This window comes from Eschrichtius robustus, chromosome 16 (genome assembly GCF_028021215.1).
Source record: "Eschrichtius robustus isolate mEscRob2 chromosome 16, mEscRob2.pri, whole genome shotgun sequence".
In the NCBI taxonomy this organism is placed as follows: Eukaryota; Metazoa; Chordata; class Mammalia; order Artiodactyla; family Eschrichtiidae; genus Eschrichtius; species Eschrichtius robustus.
The window spans coordinates 69,881,646-69,906,761 of NC_090839.1; the positions used below are offsets into that span (position 1 = coordinate 69,881,646).

General features: G+C 41.0%; 1 protein-coding gene across 8 annotated transcripts in view; it reads left to right on the forward strand.

Annotated features, from left to right (window-relative positions):
- The window catches only part of IQCK (IQ motif containing K), a 129,238-nt gene that overhangs the window by 77,056 nt on the left and 27,066 nt on the right, over window positions 1–25,116 (forward strand). For 6 of the 8 annotated variants that reach the window (XM_068525189.1, XM_068525190.1, XM_068525184.1 and 3 more), the window contains one exon: window positions 20,327–20,438. In XM_068525189.1, the coding sequence (XP_068381290.1) occupies window positions 20,327–20,438 (112 nt within the window). Of the gene's footprint in view, window positions 1–3,892; window positions 4,197–20,326; window positions 20,439–24,059; window positions 24,143–25,116 lie in introns of those variants that run through there. The other 2 variants (XM_068525186.1, XM_068525191.1) reach the window with 2 other exon arrangements.

Here is a 25,116-nt window from a genome sequence, read left to right on the forward strand (position 1 = left end):
GAATGAATGGGCAGAGGCAACATTCACAGAGATATTGAGTGAGAATATTACAAAGTTGAAGAAACGTGAATCTTGAACTAGATAGATAAGGACAAAACCACATCAAGACGCATGGTGAAACTTTGGAATGCCAAAAGCAAAGAAGCCTTAAAGCTATCTTGAAGGAAGAATTACCTACAAAGGAAAAACAATGACACTAAGACTTCCAATCAGCAGTAGTATGTGCCAGAAAACAGTGTATTATCATCTAATCCTAAGGGAAAGTAATGTTCAACCTAGAATTATATGCCCCACGAAATTATCATTCAAGAGCAAGAGTAAGTACATTTTCAAACACATCGTTTACTGAAAGAACTACTAAATGAGGTTCTTCAGTTAGAAGGAAATTGAACCCATAAGGAAGGAGTGGGAGTGGGATGCAAGAAAAATGGTGAATGAGGAAGCTGATCAATCTAAATAGGCATTGACCATTATATATATATGCAATGACTATTATATACAAATATATATAATACAATGCAACATATATACACAATGTAATATATAAAATACACACACACACACACACACACACACACACACACACACACACACACAGACCCCAATGGGGGATAACTGAGGGGAAATGGAAATTCTAGACAACAATCATATGAAAGTTGAGAGTAGGAAGATTGGAGTTAAAGTGTTCTAAAGTTCTAAAGAGGGTCCTTAATGATAAAGGAAAACTCTTATTTTCTATCAGATTAGACTGATATGTAAAAATGCTATTCACAACCCACTAAATTGAATTTACTACCCACTAATGTGCTACAACCCACCATTTAAAAAATGCTTCTTTAATGGAACCAATCTAAGTGCCCATCAAAAGATGAATGGTTGAGGAAGATGTGTATATACATGTATACACTGGAATATTACTCAGCCATAAAAAAGAATGAAATCTTGCCATTTGCAACAACATGGATGGACCTAGAGGGTATTATGTCAAGTGAAATAAATCAGAGAAAGACAAATACTGTATGATTTCACTTACATGTGGAGTCTAAAAAACAAAACACATGAATAAACATAAAACGGAAACAGAGTCATAGATACAGAGGAAAGACAGGTGGTTGCCAGAGGGGAGGAGGGTGGCTGGAGGAGAGAAATAGGTGAGGGAGATTAAGAGGTACAAACTTCCAGTTGCAAAGTCAATAAGTTAGGGGTATGAAATGTACAGTGTGGGGAATATAGTCAATAATTATGTAATATCCTTGTATGATGACAGATCGTAACTATAGACTTATTGTGATCATTCTGAAATGTATAGAAATATCGAATTACTATGTTGTGTAACAGGAACTAACATAGTGTTGTAGGTCAATTATACTTCAAAAACAAACTCATAGAAAAAGAGATCAGATTTGTGGTTACCAGAGGTGGGAGTGGGGGAGGGGGAATTGGATGAAGGCAGTCAAAAGGCTCAAACTTGCAGTTATAAGGTAAATAAGCACTAGGGGTGTAAGGCACAACACGATAAATATAATTAACACTGCTGTGTGTTATGTATGAAAGTTAAGAGAGTAAATCCTGAGTTCTCATCCCAAGGAAAACATTTTTTTCTATTTCTTTAATTTTTTGTCTCTATGAGATGGATGTTCACTAAACTTACTGTGGTTATCAGTTCATGCTGTATGTAAGTCACATCATACACCTTAAACTTATACAGTGCTGTATGTCAATTATATCTCAACAAAACAGGAAGAAAAAAATTTAAAAATAAAAACGCTACTCTAGAACACACTTCTAATTCTCCCCGAAAGCCCAAGTAACTCCTAGGAAGCATACTGTCATACCGCAGATGAATATCTGTATTTCTACAATACCAGGAAATATGTGATTTCTGCAGGTTTTTATAATTAGTTCCTAAGGACAATAAGGAACACTCATAACCACCAGAATGAAACCAACTTTGTTTTGTTTTGCCAAATATCTGAGAAGAAATCACAAAGCATGTTCACAGAGAGAAAACTGAATTTGTGAGGGAGTTGGGAACTGTGAATATTTCAGTAGGTAATTGAAAGAGATTTCACAGACCTGTGTTTCCTTTATGTTGAAATCTGCCTTTCTAGAGTGTAAAATGCTTCAGTATAATCACTAGTATGTCAAGTCATGGCAAAGATGTAGTAATAACCTTCTGAGGCATCTCACACCAAGTTGGAGGTTTCCTCTTGTGAGCACTGCTGAAGGGTTGTCCACTGTGTTACTTTCCAGCATCTTAGCAGCAACTGTAATACATTAAGTATCTTCCTCCAAAGCAATTAGAAAAGCTCCAGGGAATCATCCAGAGAGGATAGCTACTGCCATGTTTTTGTCTGATTTTTTTTTAATAAATTTATTTATTTTATTTATTTATTTTATTTTTAAAAATTTTTGGCTGCATGGGCTCTAGGCGCATGGGCTTCAGTAGTTGTGGCATGCAGGCTCAGTAGTTGTGGTGCACGGGCTCAGCCGCTCCACGGCATGTGGGATCTTCCCGGACCAGGGCTCAAACCCGTGTCCCCTGCATTGGGAGGTGGACTCCCAACCACTGCACCACCAGGGAAGCCCTGTTTTTGTCTGATTTGCCAAGAAGCAAGGAAAACTGAGCTAAGAGGAATTCAGAAGTATAGCTCTGTGAAGGGTAATGTCACTCCCAGGCAGCCTCGCACTCCTTCCCTGCCTGCAGTCACCACCTCACAGCCACGTTACTTGTCTACCAGCTAACCAATGCCTAAAGTTATACAATTATGAAATCCTTTATGTACTCAATACTTTGCAAACCCTTGGAGAAGACCTCACTTTCAATCTGATGAATCATTGATTCTTCGGCCTCTTGGCTCCATATCCTAACAGCAATTGTAGGATGCAACTTCAGAGCTGAATTCAGATTATTCTCATTACTTTGTTAATTGATTTAAGAAATTGCTAACACATTGAGAGTTTACTTTGTGCCAGACAATATCTCATCTCTTTTTTACACTGACCCAATGAAGGAAATATTTGCATTATCCCTATTTTGCAGATGAGGAAATGGAGGCTCAGAGAGTTTAAGCAACTTGCTCAAGGTTTCTCAGCTTGTAATTTGCAGAGCTGAGATTCAGCTTCAGGCTTTCTGATCCAGAATTGGCTTTATTCACCAGCATAATACCCTGTACTGGCTTTCACTGGAGTAATATATCATTAGGAGAATTTGACTGGTTCATGGGCATTGGGGGGGGGGGTATTTTATTTCTGTTTCTTTTCTTTTTTTTCTTCCAGTTTTATTGAGATATCATTGACATACAGCATTGAATAAGTTTAAGGTGTACAGTATAATGATTTGACTTGCGTACGTTGTGAAATAATTACCACAGTAAGTTTAGTGAGCATCCATCATCTCATATAGATAAAAAATTAAAGAAATAGAAAAAACATTTTTTTCCATGTGATGAGAACTCTTAGGGTTTGCCCTCTTAATGGGCATTTTAAAAAATTCACATCCACATAATGGTGTCTTCTTCCTGGTCTTACCCCAAAGTCAAGTACACAGTAACGTGTATAAAGCTCAGCGTTCCTATCCTGGAAGGGCAGAAGGACTACAGGTGGTAATTTAAAGAAGTAAAAGTAGAAAGCCACTCAAAAGGGAGCCTTTGTTTTGCAAAGAAATTGTTTATGTGTTAAACCTCACGCTGCACTCTGCGGTATTTGCTGATGGACACAACCACTGCCATTTAACTTGATTCCCTAATCATAAAAATAATGACCGGGATTAGCCCAGTTCAATGGGGACATGCTTTCCCCAGGGCTCACAAAAGCCTTCTCTAGGGATCCAGGCTTTCCTGGTAATGAGACGTTAACTAACCAGGTTGCTGTATTTCGCATTGGTAAACAGCAGTCCTCGATTTGAAATGAAAGAAATCAAGGAAGAGGAAGGGTCTCTGGCCACATGGAGGAAAGTCACCCTAACCTGACGAGCGGAACCCTGAGAACAACTGCAGGCCTCCAGAATGATGGGGAAGCAGGTGTCTCTGTTTGTTGAATACTTAGGTAATGGGATTCAAGGGATTGTGGCAAAAATCCATCCATTATTTTTAAGTTAAAGAACTCTTGTTTGCCTCTCAGCAGCCTGTTACTTAAAATTTAAACACTGGTATTCCTGAAACAATATATGCTCATTGTGAACATCCCAAACAATTCAATCCAGAAAAGTATGTAATAAAAACTGAAAGCCCCCCTCGCGACCAATTTCACTTCCTCCCTAGAGGAACCCACACTCCTTGTGTAGCCTTCCAAACTTCAAGAATAAACCAATTGTAAAGAAAGAATTTGACTATAGTAAAACATAGTCAACTTGCTGATTATAATTAGTGCTAGCCTTTCTTTAGTGATTCAGAAGATCCTTTGAGTTTATTCTCATTAAGGGTATCAGCTGTCACAGTACAGAAGTGTGGGGATTTCTGTGTGCTTATATCCCAATAAACAGAAGCTTGTGGGAAAGTTGTGGACAACCCCCCTTTTGGCCTCCCAGTAGGATTTGGGCTTGCTCAGACCACAGCTGATAACCTTCTTACCCAGAACAGAAATGTTGAAGGTACCTAACCTTATGAACATGAGACTTTAGGAAACATTATAAAAACATTGGTTTGTAATTTAAAAGATTTGGGGGATTACCTTATGTTCTATGACATAAATACAGGGTCATTTTTATTCTCTGAAGTTTGCATAACTTTATAATTTATAGGTAGATACATATACAGTACTTTATATGTGTATATAATTTTTTAAATTATACATTTATAGACAAATTTTATTTTTTTAAGCAAGAGTAGCTTTCATTTATAATTTCAGCTGGAAACAGTCAGTCTTCTTTACTTTGGAAAAAGAAAATCACTTGAGTAGTTTTCTTAAAACAAGGAAGACACCCCATACCCCATGCACTGGAAGAGGAAGCTATAAGAAGAACTTTATTTTTCTTGAGTGTGATAAGACCAGTTCTCCAAATTCCTCTTGGTGAGTAGAGCTCTGGGGTGCATTGGATCAATCTGCATAAAGAAACTAGGAACTTTCTGGACGGAAAGGGATTGAGTCATCCCAACCCCAAAATTTCTCAAGATTCCTAGTTATAAAAACCCATGGGAGAACCCTTCTGGAAGAAACAGGACTCTTGGGAAACTAATCCAGGAAGGTAAAAGGTTAAAGGATGTTGATGATTGCAAGTTTGTCATGACTGGGCTCCCTATCTCTTTTAAGTGGTTGTTCTTGCTTTGAAACTGAAAAAAAAAAAGTAGTCATCCCTCAGTATCTACAGGGAATTGGTTCCAGGACCTGTGCAGATACCAAAATGGGAGGAAGCTCAAGTCCCACAGTTGGTCCTTGGTATCTGAAGTTCCACATCCATGGATTCAATCCACCATGGATTGTGTAGTACTGAACCATACAAGTGGACACACGCAATTCAAACCCATGTTACTCATGGGTCAACTATATTTCCATATTTTAGTGATGGATCTGGATCTGAAGATATTTTGCTGCTTGTTCTTTTGTTTCAACTTCCTCAAAGGCAAATCCCTTTGGATTTCCAGTAGACTTATGATGTGGTATACTCATCTAAACCACACTGCCACATTTTAAAAATACTTTTTCAATCCAGCTGTGATGAACATTTTGGGAAGTAATTCCTATGCTAAATTGGAAGCAGTATTAAATATGTTAGGATTTAATAAGTATATACTAAGCTTTATTCACAATCCCTATACCTTATTTAGAAGGTCAATACATTTTAACTTAAAAAAAAACCAACATTGTGGGAATGGAATTGAGAGTTCAGAAATGAACCCATACAGCTGTGGTCAACTGATTCCTGACAAGGGTACCATGACTATTCAATGGGGGAAATAATTGTGTCTTTAACACATGGTGCTGGGAAGCCTGGATGTCTACATGCAGAAGAAATGGTGGACTCTAACCTTATACCATGTAAAAAATTAGCTCAAAATGGATCAGAGAGCTAAATATAAGAGCTAAAACTCTACAACTCTTGTAAGGAAACATAGAATTAAATCTTTATGACCTTGAATTCAGCAGTGGTTTCTTAGACATGACACCCAAAGCACAAGCAACAAAGAAAAAATAGATAAATTGGACTTCATCAAAATTAAAAACTTTGTGCATCAAAGGACACTAACAAGAGAATGAAAAGACAGTTTGCAGAATGGGAGAAAAGTTTCGCAAGTCGTATATCTGATAAGGGTCTAGTACCCAGAATATATATTGAATTCTTACAATTCGACAATAAAAAGACAAACAACTCAATTTTATCGAGAGCAAAGGACTTCAATAGACACTTCTCCGAAGAAGATATACCAGTGGCCAACAAGCACATGAAAAGATGCTCAATGTCATTAGGGAAATGCAAATCAAAACCACAATGAGATACCATTTTATACCCACTAGGATGGCTATGATAATAATAATTTTAAAAATGGAAAATAAGTGTTGGCAAGGATGTGAAGAACCCTCATACATTGCTGGTGAGAATATAAAATGATGCAGCTACTGTGAAAAACAATTGGTGGTTTCTCAATAAGTTAATCATAAAATTACCGTACGACCTAGCAATTTCACTCCTAGGTATACACTCAAAAAAAAAAAAGTTGAAAATATGTGCTCAAACAAAAACTCACACACAGATGTTCATAGCAGCTCTATTAAGTGTAGCCAAAAAGTAGAAACAACTCAAATGTTCATCAGCTGATGAATAGATAAACAAAATGTGGCATGACTATGCCATGGAATATCATTCAGGAAAGAAGTACTGAAACATGCTACAAAGTAGATAAACCTCGAAAATATTAAATGGTAAGTGAAAGAATCCAGACACAAAACGCTACATATTATATGAGTTAACTTATATGAAATATCCAAAATAGGCAAATCCATAGAGACGGTGGATCTACAGACTAAGAAGACACTATGGAGACTAAAGCAGATTAGTGGATGCCAGAGGCTGGGGAGAGGGGAGAAGGGCGAGGGACTGCTTAATGCATACGTGATTTCCTTTTCGGGTGATGAAAATCTTCTGGAACTAGATAGTGGTGATGGTTGCACAACATTGTAAATATACTAATGCCACTGAATTGTACACTTTAAATTGGTTAAAATGGTAGAGTTTATGTTATGTGCATTTTACCATAATTTTAAAAAATTGGGGTTACTTGTGACTCTATTGAAAATCCAGTGGGAGGGAAGGGAAACAGGCTCCCCAAAGTCAGATTACTATGAGAGAAGGAAGAGGTAGACTCTATTGACGGGGGAAACCCAAAACGGAATAGCAGTGGTTCTGGGACTGTGAGGCGGTTGATGTTGAAACCCAATTCAGTCTAGTTCTTTCAGGGACCGTGTTTGTGTCCTGGGGAGGTGGATGTGTGGGTGACTCTAAAAAGGTGAAATCAAAGAACTGTACCGATCACAGTAGGAAGCCTGGGTCCCAGTGATCAGAGTAGGAAGTCACAAGACCCAACGGTGTCCCAGAAAATCAGGAGGTTGGGCCCTGGCTTGGAGGCGTCACCTGGATCAGCAGAGCTGGGGGCAGTTGGCCCCTTTAGACAAGCCTGTGCGCTCCTACTTGCCCTCTCCCCAGGCTCCCTTTACTCATTTTCCTTAAATGCTAAGTCCTGCAGGTATGCGAGAGTTCCATTTCTGCTGCAGTTTGTCCTGCATCTCTCCCCAGCACCTGAGACGCCAGCTCCTGACTGTCAGCCCAGCCCATCTGAGTTGTGGCCTCAAGAAGAGAGGGGCAGGGCTTCCCTGGTGGCGCAGTGGTTGAGAATCTGCCTGCTAATGCAGGGGACACGGGTTCGAGCCCTGGTCTGGGAAGATCCCACATGCCGCGGAGCAACTAGGCCCGTGAGCCACAACTACTGAGCCTGCGCGTCTGGAGCCTGTGCTCCACAACAAGAGAGGCCACGATAGTGAGAGGCCCGTGCACCGCGATGAGGAGTGGCCCCCACTTGCCGCAACTAGAGAAAGCCCTTGCACAGAAACGAAGACCCAACACAGCCAAAAATAAATGTAAATAAATAAATAAATAATTAAAAAAAAAAAAAAAAAAGAGGGGCAAGCAGATCACCATTTTGGGCACCTAGGATAGACAGTGAGGGCCACTGCCTAGAAACGGATACACTGATCTGGGCATGCAATGGGTGACCCCCTCCCCTGCCCCGGTGCCATGTACTAATTCCTGTATAGGTAACTCTTCCCCCAGAATATAAACCTACTACCTCATTTTTTTGGTTTTGTTTTTTAAAATATTTATTTATTGATTTGGCTGCGTCAGGTCTTAGTTGTGGCACGTGGGATCTTTTTTGTGGCATGTGGGATCTTTTTAGCTGCAGCATACGGAATCTTTAGTTGCGGCATACGAACTCTTAGTTGCGGCATGCATGTGGGATCTACTTCCCTGACCAGGGATCGAACCCGGGACCCCTGCATTGGGAGCACGGAGTCGTAGCCACTGGACCACCAGGGAAGTCCCTGCTACTACCTCATTTTAAACAAATAGAGCCCATTAAACAAGGAAACCATTTTCATGAGGACATGTTTCTCATAATGTCTTGTCACCCGATGCACAGAGCCAAACAAACCGAAATGTCAGAGTTTGGAGCAGAGAAAGGTTTATTGCAGGGCCATGCAAGGAGATGGGTGGCTTGTGGACTCCAAACCCCGAATTCCTCAAAGAGTTTCAGCAAAGCACTTTTAAAGGCAAGGTGAGGGAGGGGTGTGGTTAGTTGTTGCAAACTTCTTGGTGTAGAAATCCTTTGTTCTTACATACGTCCATGTAGGTCAGGTCACAATGTTCCTGTAAACCTCCAATAAGACAAATGTTATTCTCTGTTCTCTAACTTTTTATCTCTATATATGATTGGTCTCTTAAAGGGCGAAGCCTTGAGAATGAGTTATCCTGTATATTTCAGCCTATAGGCAACATCCTTTCTTTTTTTTTAATTTATTTATTTTATTTATTTTACGTTTGGCTGCATTGGGTCTTTGTTGCTGCACACGGGCTTTCTCTAGTTGCGGTGAGTGGGGCTTCTCTTGTTGCGGAGCACGGGCTCTAGGCACGTGGGCTCAGTAGTTGTGGCTCACGGGCTTAGTTGCTCCGCAGCATGTGGGATCTCCCTGAACCAGGGCTCAAACCCGTGTCCCCTGCATTGGCAAGTGGATTCTTAACCACTGCGCCACCAGGGAAGTCCGATAGGCAAAATCCTTTTACAAAAGATGCAGAGCCAGCACGACCAAGCACAGGAAACAGAGCACAAAGATTAAAGTAAAAGGAACAGATCTAATATGGAGTCAGATTTGTTCTTCCCTATTACAGTCTCACAGCATTCTTTGGGACTTTAACTTATCTTTCAAAATACATATATCAATAAAATATATAAAGTTACTCAGTTCCAGTCTTGGAATCCATGCTGTGAGGAGTGCCTCTGCTGGCATGTGGGGAGTAGCAAGATGAAGCGGAAAGGGGAGAGTGGGAGTGGCTGTGAGCCTTCTGTGCCTCCTCTGCTTTCTCACCCCTCTGCACCTTTCTGCAGGCTGTTGTCTCTCCCCAGGACACCATGACACTCCATTCACCTCCTCTCCACGGCCAACTCCACTTCATCCTTCCACACTCAGCCCAGACGCCATCTCCTTCGTGAAGGCTTTCCTGACGTCTCCAGGCTGAGTCCACTGCCCCCTCTGTGTTCCCTTGTACTCGCCGATATCCTTACTCTTATCACACCTTGTTGATCTTGCTCTTGTGTATTCTGTGTCTCCTACTACACTCATTTTATTTTATTTATTTATTTGTTTGTTTTTAAAATTAATTTATTAATTAATTTATTTTTGGCTGTGTTGGGTCTTCGTTTCTGTGCGAGGGCCTTCTCTAGTCGCGGCGAGTGGGGGCCACTCTTCATCACGGTGCACGGGCCTCTCACTGTCGCGGCCTCTCTTGTTGCGGAGCACAGGCTCCAGATGCGCAGGCTCAGTAGTTGTGGCTCACGGGCCCAGTTGCTCCGTGGCATGTGGGATCCTCCCAGACCAGGGCTTGAACCCGTGTCCCCTGCACTGGCAGGCAGACTCTCAACCACTGTGCCACCAGGGAAGCCCTACACTCTTTTTTTAAAATTTAATTTTATTAAAAAAAATTTTTTTAACACTTTATTGGAGCATAATTCCTTTACAATGGTGTGTTAGTCTCTGCTTTATAACGAAGTGAATCAGCTGTACATATACATATGTCCCCATATCTCCTCCCTATTGCATCTCCCTCCCACCCTCCCTATCTCACCCCTCTAGGTGTTCACAAAGCACCGAGCTGATCTCCCTGTGCTATGCGGCTGATTCCCACTAGCTATCTATTTTACATTTGGTAGTGTATTTATGTCCATGCCACTCTCTCACTTCATCCCAGCTTACCCTTCCCCCTCCCCGTGTCCTCAAGACCATTCTCTATGTCTGTGTCTTTATTCCTGTCCTGCCCCTAGGTTCATCAGAACCTTTTTTTTTTTTTCTTGTTTTAGATTCCATATATATGTGTTAGCATATGGTATTTGTTTTTCTCTTTCTGACTTACTTCACTCTGTATGACGGACTCTATGTCCATCCACCTCTCTACAAATAACTCAGTTTCGTTTCTTTTTATGGCTGAGTAATATTCCATTGTATATATGTGCCACATCTTCTTTATCCATTCATCTGTCAATGGACACTTAGGTTGCTTCCATGTCCTGGCTATTGTACATAGTGCTTCAATGAACATTGTGGTACATGACTCTTTTTAAATTATGGTTTTCTCAGGGTATATGAGAAATCTCTCAGTAGTGAGATTCCTGGGTCATATGGTAGTTCTATTTTTAGTGTTTTAAGGAACCTCCATACTGTTCTCCACAGTGGCTGTATCAATTTACATTCCCACCAACAGTGCAAGAGGGTTCCCTTTTCTCCACACCCTCTCCAGCATTTATTGTTTGTAGATTTTTTTGATGATGGCCATTCTGACCGGTGTGAGGTGGTATCTCATTGTAGTTTTGATTTGCATTTCTCTAATGATTAGTGATGTTGAGTATCCTTTCATATGTTTGTTGGCAATCTGTATAACTTCTTTGGAGAAATGTTTATTTAGGTCTTCTGCCCATTTTTGGATTGGGTTGTTTGTTTTTTTGATATTGAGCTGCATGAGCTGCTTGTATATTTTGGAGATTAATCCTTTGTCAGTTGCTTCGTTTGCAAATATTTTCTCCCATTCTGAGGGTTGTCTTTTCGTTCTGTGTACGGTTTCCTTTGCTGTGCAAAAGATTTTAGGTTTCATTAGGTCCCATTTGTTTATTTTTGTTTTTATTTCCATTCCTCTAGGAGGTGGGTCAAAAGGATCTTGCTGTGATTTATGTCATAGAGTGTTCTGCCTATGTTTTCCTCTAGGAGTTTTACAGTGTCTGGCCTTACATTTAGGTCTTTAATCCGTTTTGAGTTTATTTTTGTGTATGGTGTTAGGAAGTGTTCTAATTTCATTCTTTTACATGAGCTGTCCAGTTTTCCCAGCACCACTTATTGAAGAGGCTGTCTTTTCTCCATTGTATATTCTTGCCTCCTTTATCAAAGATAAGGTGACCATATGTGCGTGGGTTTATCACTGGGCTTTCTATCCTGTTCCATTGATCTATATTTCTGTTTTTGTGCCAGTACCATACTGTCTTGATTACTGTAGCTTTGTAGTATAGTCTGAAGTCAGGGAGCCTGATTCCTCCACCTCCGTTTTTCTTTCTCAAGATTGCTTTGGCTATTCAGGGTCTTTTGTGTTTCCATACAAATTGTGAAATGTTTGGTTCTAGTTCTGTGAAAAAATGCCATTGGTAGTTTGATAGGGATTGCACTGAATCTATAGATTGCTTTGGGTAGTATAGTCATTTTCACAATATTGATTCTTCCAATCCAAGAACATGGTATATATCTCCATCTGTTTGTATCATCTTTAATTTCTTTCATCAGTGTCTTATAGTTTTCTGCAAACTTTTTTTGTCTCCTCAGGTAGGTTTATCCCTAGGTATTTTATTCTTTTTGTTGCAGTGGTAAATGGGAGTGTTTCCTTAATTTCTCTTTCAGATTTTTCGTCATTAGTGTATAGGAAAGCAAGAGATTTCTGTGCATTGATTGTGTATCCTGCTACTTTACCAAATTCATTGATTAGCTCTAGTAGTGTTCTGGTAGCATCTTTAGGATTCTCTATGTATAGTGTCATGTCATCTGCAAACAGTGACAGTTTTACTTCTTCTTTTCCGATTTGGATTCCTTTTGTTTCATTTTCTTCTCTGATCGCCATACCTAAAACTTCCAAAACTATGTTGAATAATAGTGGTGAAAGTGGGCAACCTTGTCTTGCTCCTGATCTTAGAGGAAATGGTTTCAGTTTTTCACCATTGCGAATGATGTTGGTTGTGGGTTTGTCATATATGGGCTTTATTATGTTGAGGTAAGTTCCCTCTATGCCTACTTTCTGGAGAGTTTTTATCATAAATGGGTGTTGAATTTTGTTGAAAGTTTTTTCTGCATCTATTGAGATTATCATATGGTTTTTATCCTTCAATTTGTTAATATGGTGTATCACATTGATTGATTTGTGTATATTGGAGAATCCTTGCATTCCTGGGATAAACCCCACTTGATCATGGTGTATGATCCTTTTAATGTGCTATTGGAGTCTGTTTGCTAGTATTTTGTTGAGGATTTTTGCATCTATGTTCATCAGTGATATTGGCCTGTAGTTTTCTTTTTTTGTGACATCTTTGTCTGGTTTTGGTATCGGGGTGCTGGTGGCCTCATAGAATGAGTTTGGGAGTGTTCCTCCCTCTGCTATATTTTGGAAGAGTTTGAGAAGGATGGGTGTTAGCTCGTCTCTAAATCTTTGATGGAATTCACCTGTGAAGCCATCTGGTCCTGGGCTTTTGTTTGTTGGAGGATTTTTAATCACAGTTTCAATTTCAGTGCTTGTGATTAGTCTGTTTATATTTTGCATTTCCTCCTGGTTCAGTCTTGGAACGTTGTGCTTTTCTAAGAATTTGTCCATTTCTTCCAGGTTGTCCATTTTATTGGCATATAGTTGCTTATAGTAATCTCTCATGATTCTTTGTATTTCTGCAGTGTCAGTTGTTACTTCTCCTTTTTCATTTCTAATTCTGTTGATTTGAGTCTTCTCCCTTTTTTTCTTGATGAGTATGGCTAGTGGTTTATCAATTTTGTTTATTTTTTAGTTTTATTGATCTTTGCTATTCTTTCCTTCATTTCTTTTTCATTTGTTTCTGATCTGATCTTTATGATTTCTTTTCTTCTGCTAACTTTGGGAGTTTTTTGTTCTTCTTTCTCTAATTGCTTTAGGTGTAAGGTTAAGTTGTTTACTTGAGATTTTTCTTGTTTCTTGAGGTAGGATTGTATTGCTATCAACTTCCCTCTTAGAACTGCTTTTGCTGCATCCCATAGGTTTTGGGTCATCGTGTTTCCATTGTCATTTGTTTCTAGGTATTTTTTGATTTCCTCTTTGATTTCTTCAGTGATCTCTTAGTTATTTAGTAGTGTGTTGTTTTGCCTCCATGTGTTTTTATTTTTTACAGTTTTTTTTTCCTGTAATTGATATCTAGTCTCATAGCATTGTGGTTGGAAAAGATATTTGATATGATTTCAGTTTTCTTAAATTTACCAAGGCTTGATTTGTGACCCAAGATATGATCTATCTTGGAGAATGTTCCATGAGCACTTGAGAAGAAAGTGTATTCTGTTGTTTTTGGATGGAATGTCCTATAAATATCAGTTAAGTCCATCTTGTTTAATGTGTCATTTAAAGCTTGTGTTTCCTTATTTATTTTCATTTTGGATGATCTGTCCATTGGTGAAAGTGAGGTGTTAAAGTCCCCTACTATTATTGTGTTACTGTCAATTTCCCCTTTTATGGCTGTTAGCATTTGCCTTATGTATTGAGGTGCTCCTATGTTGGGTGCATATATATTTATAATTGTTATATCTTCTTCTTGGATTTGTCCCTTGATCGTTATGTAGTGTCCTTCCTTGTCTCTTGTAACATTCTTTATTTTAAAGTCTATTTTATCTGATATGAGTATTGGTACTCCAGCTTTCTTTTGATTTCCATTTGCATGAATATCTTTTTCCATCCCCTCACTTTCAGTCTGTATGTGTCCCTAGGTCTGAAGTGGGTCTGTTGTAGACAGCATATATACGGGTCTTGTTTTTGTATCCATTCAGCCAGTCTGTGTCTTTTGGTTGGAATATTTAATCCATTTACATTTAAGGTAATTATCGATACATATCTATTACCATTTTCTTAATTGTTTTGGGTTTGTTTTTGTAGGTCTTTTTCTTCTCTTGTTTCCTGCCTAGAGACATTCCTCTAGTATTTGTTGTAAAACTGGTTTGGTGGTGCTGAATTCTCTTAACTTTTGCTTGTCTGTAAGGGTTTTAATTTCTCCATTGAATCTGAATGAAATCCTTGCTGGGTAGAGTAATCTTGATTGTAGGTTTTTCCCTTTCATCACTTTAAATATGTCCTGCCACTCCCTTCTGGCTTGCAGAGTTTCTGCTGAAAGATCAGCTGTTAACCTTATGGGTTATTTATGGGTATGTTATTTGTTACTTTTCCTTTGCAGCTTTTAATATGTTTTCTTTGTATTTAATTTTTGATAGTTTGATTAATATGTGTCTTGGCATGTTTCTCCTTGGATTTATCCTGTATGGGACTCTCTGCGCTTCCTGGACTTGATTGACTATTTCCTTTTCCATATTAGGGAAGTTTTCAACTATAATCCCTTCAAATATTTTCTCAGTCCCTTTCTTTTTCTCTTCTTCTTCTGGGACCCCTATAATTCGACTGTTGGTGCGTTTAATATTGTCCCAGAGGTCTCTGAGACTGTCCTCAATTCTTTTCATTCTTTTTTCTTTATTCTGCTGTGTGGCAGTTATTTCCACTATTTTGTCTTCCAGGTCACTTATCCGTTCTTCTGCCTCAGTTATTCTGCTATTGATTCCTTCTAGAGAATTTTTAATTTCATTTATTGTGTTGTTCATCATTGTTTGTTTGCTCTTTAGTTCTTGTAGGTCCTTGTTAAAGCTTTCTTGTATTTGTCCATTCTTTTTTTTTAATTTTTATTATTTTATTTATTTTTGGCTGCATTGGGTCTTCGTTGCTGTGAGCAGGCTTTCTCAAGTTGCGGCGAGCCGGGGCTACTCTTCATTGCGGTGCGGGGGCTTCTCATTGCAGTGGCTTCTCTTGTTGCGTGCAGACCACGGGCTCTAGGCACACGGGCTTCAGTAGCTGTGACACGTGGGCTCAGTAGTTGTGGTTCGCGGGCTCTAGAGTGCAGGCTCAGTAGTTGTGGCGCACAGGCTTAGTTGCTCCGTGGCATGTGGGATCTTCCCGGACCAGGGCTCGAACCCATGTCCCCTGCATTGGCAGGCGGATCCTTAACCACTGTGCCACCAGGGAAGCCCTGTATTTGTCCATTCTATTTCCAAGATTTTGGGTCGCCTTTACTATCATTACTCTGTATTCTTTTTCAGGTAGACTGCCTATTTCCTCTTCATTTGTTTGGTCTGGTGGGTTTTTACCTTGCTCCTTCATCTGCTGTGTGTTTCTCTGTCGTCTCATTTTGCTTAACTTACTGTGTTTGGGGTCTCTTTTTCATAGGCTGCAGGTTTGTAGTTCCCGTTGTTTTTGGTGTCTGCCCTCAGTGGGTAAGGTTGGTTCAGTGGGTTGTGTAAGCTTCCTGGTGGAGGGGACTGGTGCCTGTGTTCTGGTGGATGAGGCTGGATCTTGTCTTTCTCGTGGGCAGGACCGCATCTGGTGGTGTGTTTTGCGGTGTCTGTGAACTTAGTATGATTTTAGGCAGCCTCTCTGCTAATGGGTGGTGTTGTGTTTCTGTCTTACTAGTTGTTTGGGCATCCAGCACTGGAGCTTGCTGGCCGTTGGGTGGAGCTGGGTCTTAGTGTTGAGATAGAGATCTCTGGGAAGCTCTTGCCGATTGATATTACGTGGGGCCGGGAGGTCTCTGGTGGTCCAATGTCCTGAACTCAGCTCTCCCACCTCAGAGGCTCAGGCCTGACACCAGGCTGGAGCACCAAGACCCTGTCAGCCACACAGCTCAGAAGAAAAGGGAGAACAAAAAGAAAGAAAAAAAAAAGATAAATAAATTTTAAAAAATTATTAAAATACAAAAATAATTTTAAAAAAGAGGAGAGCAACCAAACCAATGAACAAATCCACGAGTGATAACAAGTGCTAAAAACTAAACTAAGATAAACATAAAAATCAGAAACAAATCAGTCGCAGACAGCAAACCCCAAGTCTACCGTTTCTCCCAAAGTCCACCACCTCAATTTTGGGACGATTCGTTGTCTATTCAGGTATTCCACAGATGCAGGGTACATCAAGTTGATTGTTGGGGTTTAATCTGCTTCTCCTGAGGCTGCATGGAGAGATTTCCCTTTCTCTTCTTTGTTTTCACAGCTCCTGGTGTTCAGCTTTGGTTTTGGCCCCATTTCTGTGTGTAGGTCGCCCTCAGGCATCTGTTCCCCACCCAGACAAGAAGGGGTTAAAGCAGCGGCTGATTAGGGCACTCTTGCTCTCTCAGGCCAGGGGGAGGGAAGGGTACGGTAGTAATAATTGGAATGCTGGAATGCGGGGCGAGCCTGTGGTGGCAGAGGCTAGCATTACGTTGCAACAGCCTGAGGCACGCTCTGTGTTCTCCCGGGGAAGTTGTCCCTGGATCACGGGACCCTGGCAGTGGCGGGCTCCCCTCCCATGGTGGGGAGGTGTGGATAGTGACCTGTGCTTGTACACAGGCTTCTTGGTGGCAGCAGCAGCAGCGTTAGCATTTCATGCCCATCTCTGGGGTCTGAGCTGATAGCCGTGGCTCGCGCTCGTCTCTGGAGCTCGCTTAGGCAGTGCTCTGCCTTCTGTGGGCATATGGGGAAGGAATCCCCTCTCCTCGCGCCCCCTGAAACAATGGTCTCTTGCCTCTTAGGCAGTTCCAGACTTTTTCCTGGACTCCCTCCCGGCTAGCTGTGGCGCACTAGCCCCCTTCAGGTTGTGTTCTCGCAGCCAACCCCAGTCCTCTCCCTGGGATCCGACTGAAGCCCGAGCCTCAGCTCCCAGCCCCCACCCATCCCATCGGGGGAGCAGACAAGCCTCTCAGGCTGGTGAGTGCTGGTCGGCACCGATCCTCTGTGTGGGAATTTCTCCGCTTTGCCCTCTGCACCCCTGTTGCTGCGCTGTCCTCCATGGCTCCGATGCTTCCCCCCAACCCCCTGTCTCCACCAGTGAAGGGGCTTCCTAGTGTGTGGAAACTTTTCCTCCTTCACAGCTCCCCCCCAGAGGTGCAGGTCCCGTCCCTATTCTTTTGTCTCTGTTTTTTCTTTTTTCTTTTGCCCTACCCAGGTATGTGGGGATTTTCTTGCCTTTTGGGAAGTCTGAGGTCTTCTGCCAGCGTTCAGTTGGTGTTCTGTAGGAGTTGTTCCACATGTAGATGTATTTTTTTTTTTTAATTTTTTTTTTCAATGGAATTGCCCAAATGTGTCCTAAGAGATCTGTGGGTTTTCAGCTGAGACACATTATCTGTTCCAGTCAGAAAGGAAGCTATCAAGCAACCCCATTCTTTTTTTTTATAAATTTATTTATTTATTTATATATTTATGGCGGTGTTGGGTCTTCGTTTCTGTGCGAGGGCTTTCTCTAGTTGCGGCAAGCGGGGGCCACTCTTCATCGTGGTGCGCGGGCCTCACTATCGTGGCCTCTCTTGTTGCGGAGCACAGGCTCCAGACGCGCAGGCTCAGTAGTTGTGGCTCACGGGCCCAGTTGCTCCGCAGCATGTGGGATCTTCCCAGACCAGGGCTCGAACCCGTGTCCCCTGCATTGGCAGGCGGATTCTCAACCACTGCACCACCAGGGAAGCCCTGTAGATGTATTTTTGATGTATTTGTGGGGAGGAAGGTGATCTCCACGTCTTACTCCTCTGCCATCTTGAAGGTCCCCTCCTATCAGACTCTTAAGTCCCTCAAGGGAAATTGGAACAGTCTGCCTACGTTTGAATCCACCATTTCCTAGCTCCAAGACTTGGCAAGCCACTTGAACTCGGTTTCCTTATCTGTAAGATGGAGATAATCATTTATGCCTGGTTTTGATAGTTAAAATTTGTAAAACACTTAAACAATGCCTGGGACATAAGTGTTCAATAAATATGAGTTATGTTAGTAATTTTAAAAAAATAATAATAATCATTATTACAATTACCATTAATTATCCCTTTATTCTCAATGTCTAGCACAAAGCACAGTATGCAGTAGGCACTCAGTCAATGAAATGGAACTGTGGTTAATACATTAACTGTGATTAATCCAGAACTCTGCTGTCCAGTACAATAGCCACCAGCTATACGTGGCTATTGAGCACTTAAAATGTGTCTAGTCCAAATTAAGATGCTCTGTAAGTGTAAAATACATACCAGAGGTTGAAGACTTGGTATAGAAAACAGAAAGTAAAATATCTCATAAATAATATTTTATATTGATTACATGTTGAAATTATATTATTTTGTATCTTTTAGGTTAAGTAAAATATACTCTTAAAAATAATCTTGCCAGTTTATTTTCACTTTTTAAAACGAGATTGCAATAGAACTACCATATAATCCAACAATTCCACTTCTGGGTATTTACCCTAAGAAAACAAAAACATTAATTCAAAAAGATATGGGAGGGACTTCCCTGGTGGTCCAGTGGTTAAGAATCCGCCTTCCAATGCAGGGGATGTGGTTTTGATCCCTGGTCGGGGAGCTAAGAACCCACGTGCTGTGGGGCAACTAAGCCCGCACACCACAACTACAGAGCCCATGCACCCTGGAGCCTGCGCACCACAGCTTGAGAGCCTGCGCACCGCAACGAAAGATCCCGCGGGCCGCAACTAAGCCCTGACACAGCCAAAAATAAAATAAATAAATATTAAAAAAAAAAAAAAGATATGGGAATTCCCTGGCGGTCCAGTGGTTAGGGCTCCACACTTTCACTACCGAGGGCTGGGGGTTCCATCCCTGGTTGGGGAACTATGTTCACGGCAGCATTATTTACAATGGCCAAGATATGGAAGCAGCTGAAGTGTCCATTGATAGATTAATGAATAAAGATGTGGAATATATATCTCTTCTGTCTCTGTGTCACATTTTGGTAATTCTTGCAATACTTCAAACTTTTTCATTATTATTATATTTGTTATGGTGATCTGTGATCAGTGATCTTTTGACATTATTGTAATTTTTTTTGTTTTGTATTTTTTAATTAAGGGATGTACATTGTTTTTTTTAGACATAATGTTGCACATTTAATAGACTACAATATAGTGTAAACATAGCTTTTATATGCACTGGGAAACCAAAAAATTTGTGCCACTTGCTTTATTGCAATATTTCCTTTATTGCAGTGGTTTAGAACTGAACCTGAAATATCTCCAAGGTATGCCAATATTACTCAGCCATAAAAAAAGAATGAAATCTTGCCATTTGTGACAACATGGAAGGATCTAGAGGGTATTAGGCTAAGTGAAATAAGTCAAACAAGAAAGACAAATACGTATGATTTCACTTATATGTGGAATCTAAAAAAACAAATGAACAAACAAAACAGAAACAGACTCACAGATACAGAGAACAAACTGGCATTTGCAGAGAGATGGGGGGGGATGGGCAAAATAGGTGAAGGGGATTAAGAAGTACAAACTTCCGGTTATAAAATGAATTAGTCACGGGGATGTACTATACGGCATCAGGAGTATAGTCAATAATACTGTAATAATTTTGTATGGCGACAGATGGTTTCTAGGCGTATCATGGTGATCATTTCATAATGTATTTAAATGTCAAATCACTATGTTGTACACCTGAAACTAACATAATATTGCATGTCAATTATACTTCAATAAGTGAATATTTAAAAAAATAATAAGATGAGACTGCAAGGAAATTTAAAATTTCACATGTGATTTCATTATATTTCTATTGGACAGCACAGATCTAGAAAGTTCTCAGCCTACCATTAGTGTAGCAAACCTTCATTCAACCTCATTTACTCTCAAATATTATATAAGCTTTAGGAGTATAGATAATTCGTTTAGAACAATGATTCATTTAGAATCAAAAGTACATCCAGGTGGTTTGTAAAGGATTTTCCTTGCAGGGGTAACAAGCTAATGTGTAAAAGTGTGTAGAAAGGGAACTAAAGCTTTGGGGGAATTTTCCAGGTTCGCTGTGATCCTGAGATTCAAGAACTGCGTCAGTGGCAGAAGAAACTGCGTGAGGACAAGCACATCCGCCAGCGAGTCAAAATTTTCTGGGCCAAGCAAGAGCAGAAAGGTCAGTTGTTTGATTCACAGCCCTTGGTTTATTCAGGAAAAGCCTGAGTCTTACCCCAGGCTCAAGAAGGTCGCCCTCTGAGGTTTTATAAGGTCCCTATGTTTGCGCGGGACTCCATTGGGTGTAGGGGAGGTGGCAGCATGTTAAGATTCAGCTCTGGAATGACAATATAATTGACATGGCCATTCCCCTCACTCAGGGACACATTCAGTGTCATCCCATGTCTGCAGGTCTCTTTTTTTAGCTGCAAGACAACAAGAATAACCCATCATTTTGGAGACACAGTGCCCATCAATGTGATGGGTAGTTTTTCTTCTAAGCTGTTGATTGTGTGTCTGAACTCAAGCGGTGTTTTATGCCATCCTCTCCCCTTTTCTGAGAATTAAACACATACACACATTGAAGTATTAAGAATAACAGAACAAGCACCCATCACCTGTCATGTGCAAGTGTCACCATTTTGTCCTATTTGCTTCCCTTCTTTATTTTTAAACTTTAAGTTACTACATATTCGTGGTAGGAAAATTAGAAAAACAAAAGCCAAAAGGGGGGTGAAAATCAGAAATCTCACCACTGTTAAAATTTTGGTGCACATCCTGCTATACTTTTTCAGTACAAAAAGATGCAAATAAATATATATTCATATATTTTTAAAAATGGGTTTTTACATTCTGTTACAAGTACATCTGTATACTCTGTTATATCATCTACCCTGTCACTGAACATACTCAGAACGTCATTCGGTCGGCACTAGAGAGTGGCATCATGACTTTTTTTTTTTTTGGCTGCATTGGGTCTTCGTTGCCGTGCGCGGGCTTTCTCTAATTGTGGCAAGCGGGGGCTGCTCTTCATTGCGGTGCATGGGCTCTAGGCGCGCGGGCTTCAGTAATTGTGGCACATGGGCGTAGTAGTTGTGGCTTGCAGACTCTAGAGCACAGGCTCAGTGGTTGTGGCACACGGGCTTAGTTGCTCCGCGGCATGTGGGATCTTCCCAGACCAGGGCTCGAACCCATGTCCCCTGCATTGGCAGGCGGATTCTTAACCGCTGTACCACCAGGGAAGCCCCCTCATATCGTTTAATGGCTGCGTGGTATGGATTTAGCATCACTTATTTAACCAACAACATGGAATGAGATTCATGATGTATTAACAAGTGGAAAAAAGTTGCAGAACCATCAATTTTCATTCATATTAAAAATATATACAGGGAAACAGAGAGATGTCTAAACAGCCTGGAAGAATACTTTAATGGTAGTTACCTTTGGGAATTAGGACTAGGGGGAATCTTGCACTGTTGGAATCTTTTAAATAAGTTCAGTACTTTACAATTATGAAAACCAATGGAAAAAAAATGATCATACCTACCTCGGCAGCCTACAGGCCATCATACTCTCACCATCCATGCTCTGACCTCCCCATCCTCTTCGACCCTGTCCCCCTTCACTAGGCTGCAGCTCCTCCGGTCTCTCGTGTTCTGCCATATGCCAATGCCTTCCTCACCTCTGGGACTCTGTACTTTCTATCCCTTTCCTGCCAAATCATCCTTTCCCAGCTCCTGTATGGCCATTTGTTCTCACCCTCCAGGCCTGGGGACATTACCGCCTCAGAGGGGCCTTCCCAAGTTGCCCTGCCTAAAGGGAGCAGGTACAATATTGAGCAATCTCAACATGGTGGAGTCTAAACAAAAGTTTTCTTTTTTGCCCGGAAACTGTCTTCAACCCTGTTCTCTCGAATCTCTTTCCAGTTCCTGCATGGCATATTGGTTGGATTTCATGTCTTTTAAGTATGTTCCGATTTCATGAAGTCCAGTCTACTTAAAAATCTCAATCTCAGATGCAATTTAATGCTTACCCACCCGCCTCTGCTCTGCCTCAGTGAGGTTGGGAGTGGGGGAATGAATTGTCTGATCTTTCACACGTCCACCCTTTCCTCTTCAAAGCCGCTTGCTCCTTCAGTGGGTTTGGGTGGGAGGGAGGGAGATGCAAGGGGCATCGTCTCTGCACTTCCTGTTGTGATCCTCTCTTGGCTGCTGCCGCTTCTCTGGCTGAGGCTGCGTGGCCACCCGTGTCCTGTGGGCAGGCATCCCCTTGCTGGCTCACTGACTCCTGTGTTTCATATGAGCTCTTCCTCAGGGGAGACAGCACGTGGCAGAACCCCCCGTGGGGATCCGGCTCTGTCTCTCCCTTTTCCACCACCACCCGGACCCCACATCTGCCAGCCCACTCCCAGCCTTTTGCTCCTGGGGTCTCCTTGCCCAGTGGCCAGCCCTCTCGGGTGGGGCAATGGAAAGATAGTTCAAGTTACCTCCCAGCGTCCACTTGACGCAGAGGAAACCAGTGGTGGACACGCAGACTTCTCCACTGCCCCACCCCAGCGTGTCTCCCCAGTTCACACTGAATCTGCTCTAACAGGCACAGTAGAATGAAGTGTAATGTAAATCTGCCCTTAAAGGAGATGACCAACCAGATAATGAAGCACCCCCATTCTTTTTGAGTTGTTCTCTTGGCTCTTCTCTCCCTTGTCTTAGGGCTTGGGTGGTGGAAGCACCCACTCTCGTCTAAGAGAAGAGAGAAAAGCAAGCACTCTCCTTTAGGACAGATTCTCAATCTTTTTGGACTGTGAACCAGTAAGAAATAGTTTTATGTCACAATTTAGTACATATGAATATACAGATGGTTTCATATATACATAGCTAAAACAAAAGTTTTATGAAAAAATTACCTTATTATATGTAATACCCTTTGGTATTTTCTAGTCTATTGAGTTTTTAATTTTCTTAATGCTGGACATGACTCAGTAAATTTATTTCATGGCCCACTAATGTGTCTTGACCCATGGTTTGAAACATACTGCATTGATTCACTACTCCACAGCTCCTACAGTTTCTTCTCCCCCTTTCCTCCCCGTAGTCATCGGCTTAAGTAATGGTTAGGCCCCTTCTTCATAAACAATTGTTCTCAATATTGGCTGCATATTTGAATCACCTCAGGAGCTTTCTAAAAATACTAATGCTATTGACTGAAAACCCTAGAAGCAATGAGCATTCCTAGTGCCCAGATCTTGGTTTCTAAGTACCCCTCATTCTAAATGGAATTAGGTTGTGTTTTTTTGTTTTTTTTGTTTTGAGAAATGGTCGATTCCAGGGCTGGGGCAAGGAAAGTAGAAGAGCTTAGAATGTCTTTTGCCAGAAAATAAAGAAGGCTCAAAAAATTGATGGGAACATGGGAAAAGAATACAGGTTCCAGCTTGAAGGGAGTCTCTCTCACTGGGCAAATCTGGGACAATTTAAGCATCAAAATTAACATCAAAATTTAAGCATGAAAATCAACAGTGACTGTAATGAACTCATTGACGAAAAAAAAAAAAAATCCAAATGTCCATATGGATACCAAATAAAGAAACAAATAAACAAATAAATGTGAGAGAAGAGGAAGCTTTTCTCCCACATTAGAGTGCCAACTAACACATTTAGCAGGTATAATGAAATTTAAAAGTCACCATTTTGTAACCATATTAGTGAATTAATTGGCTCAGGCAACAATTATCAATAGATGCTAAACCACTGCGTGAACGTTTGATGAGGAGCATGATATTCATAGTCTGAAAATATCTCTTCACAAGGCAGAGTCTTTAACACAGAGGGGAAAATAGGAACTTTGCATGAGAGAAGCCTGGCAGAGCCGCCTTAACCAAGTGTTGGAGATTAATGTCACCAATAACGGGACAAACTGACATCACATGCCTTCTGGTATGATGTACTGAGGAAGACACACATCACAGACGCTTATGCACAACTCCTGTAAAAAATGCACGACTTGAATCTAATCATGAGGAAACATCAGATCCACCCAAATTGAGGAAGCACTCCAAAATAACTGATTTGGACTCTTCAAAAATGCCAATGCCCAAGAAAGCCAAAAAGATTAAAGGAGACCAAAGAGATGTGACAGCTGAATACTGTGCATGACCTTAGATTGAATCTCGGATGGAGAAAAATGCTATAAAAGACATTATTGAGACAGCAAACTTTGAGTATGGGCTTTATATTAGACAGTGGTATGTCGCACTATTAAGTTTCCTGATTTTGATCAATGTCCTTGGGCTATATCAGAAACCTCCTCATTCTTAAGATGCATGATGAAGGTTTTAGGGATCAAGGGATGTGATATGCAGCTTAATCCCCAACGATTCAGAAAAATACAATTTGTAAAACACATGCACACATATGTATACACACAGAGAGAAAATGATCAAGTATAAACAATGGCGCCTCTGAGAGTTCTTTGGATGATTATTGCAACTTTTCTGTAAATTCAAAATTACAAGATAAAAAAATACCAGTGCCTCATCTCCAGAAATTCCAACTTGGTGGGGATGGGCCCTGGGCATCCATGTTAATGTTAAGTTTCCCCAGTTCTAATGGTCAGCCAGAGTTGCGACCCTAAGGAGGTGCTAGATCCCCAGTGGTTTGTGTTCTCTTTAAAATGTAGAGTCCTCTAGTCCCGAGGGTCCTACTGATGCATGATCATACTTCCGTTATTTGCTGACTTTGCAGTTACATGCCTTCGTCACTAAAGTGTAAGCTCCATGAGGACGAAGGCCTCGTCCTCATGCAGTGGCTGGCACAAAGTGAGCACCAAATAAATTTTGGTTGAATGAATAAACGAGGGAATGAATG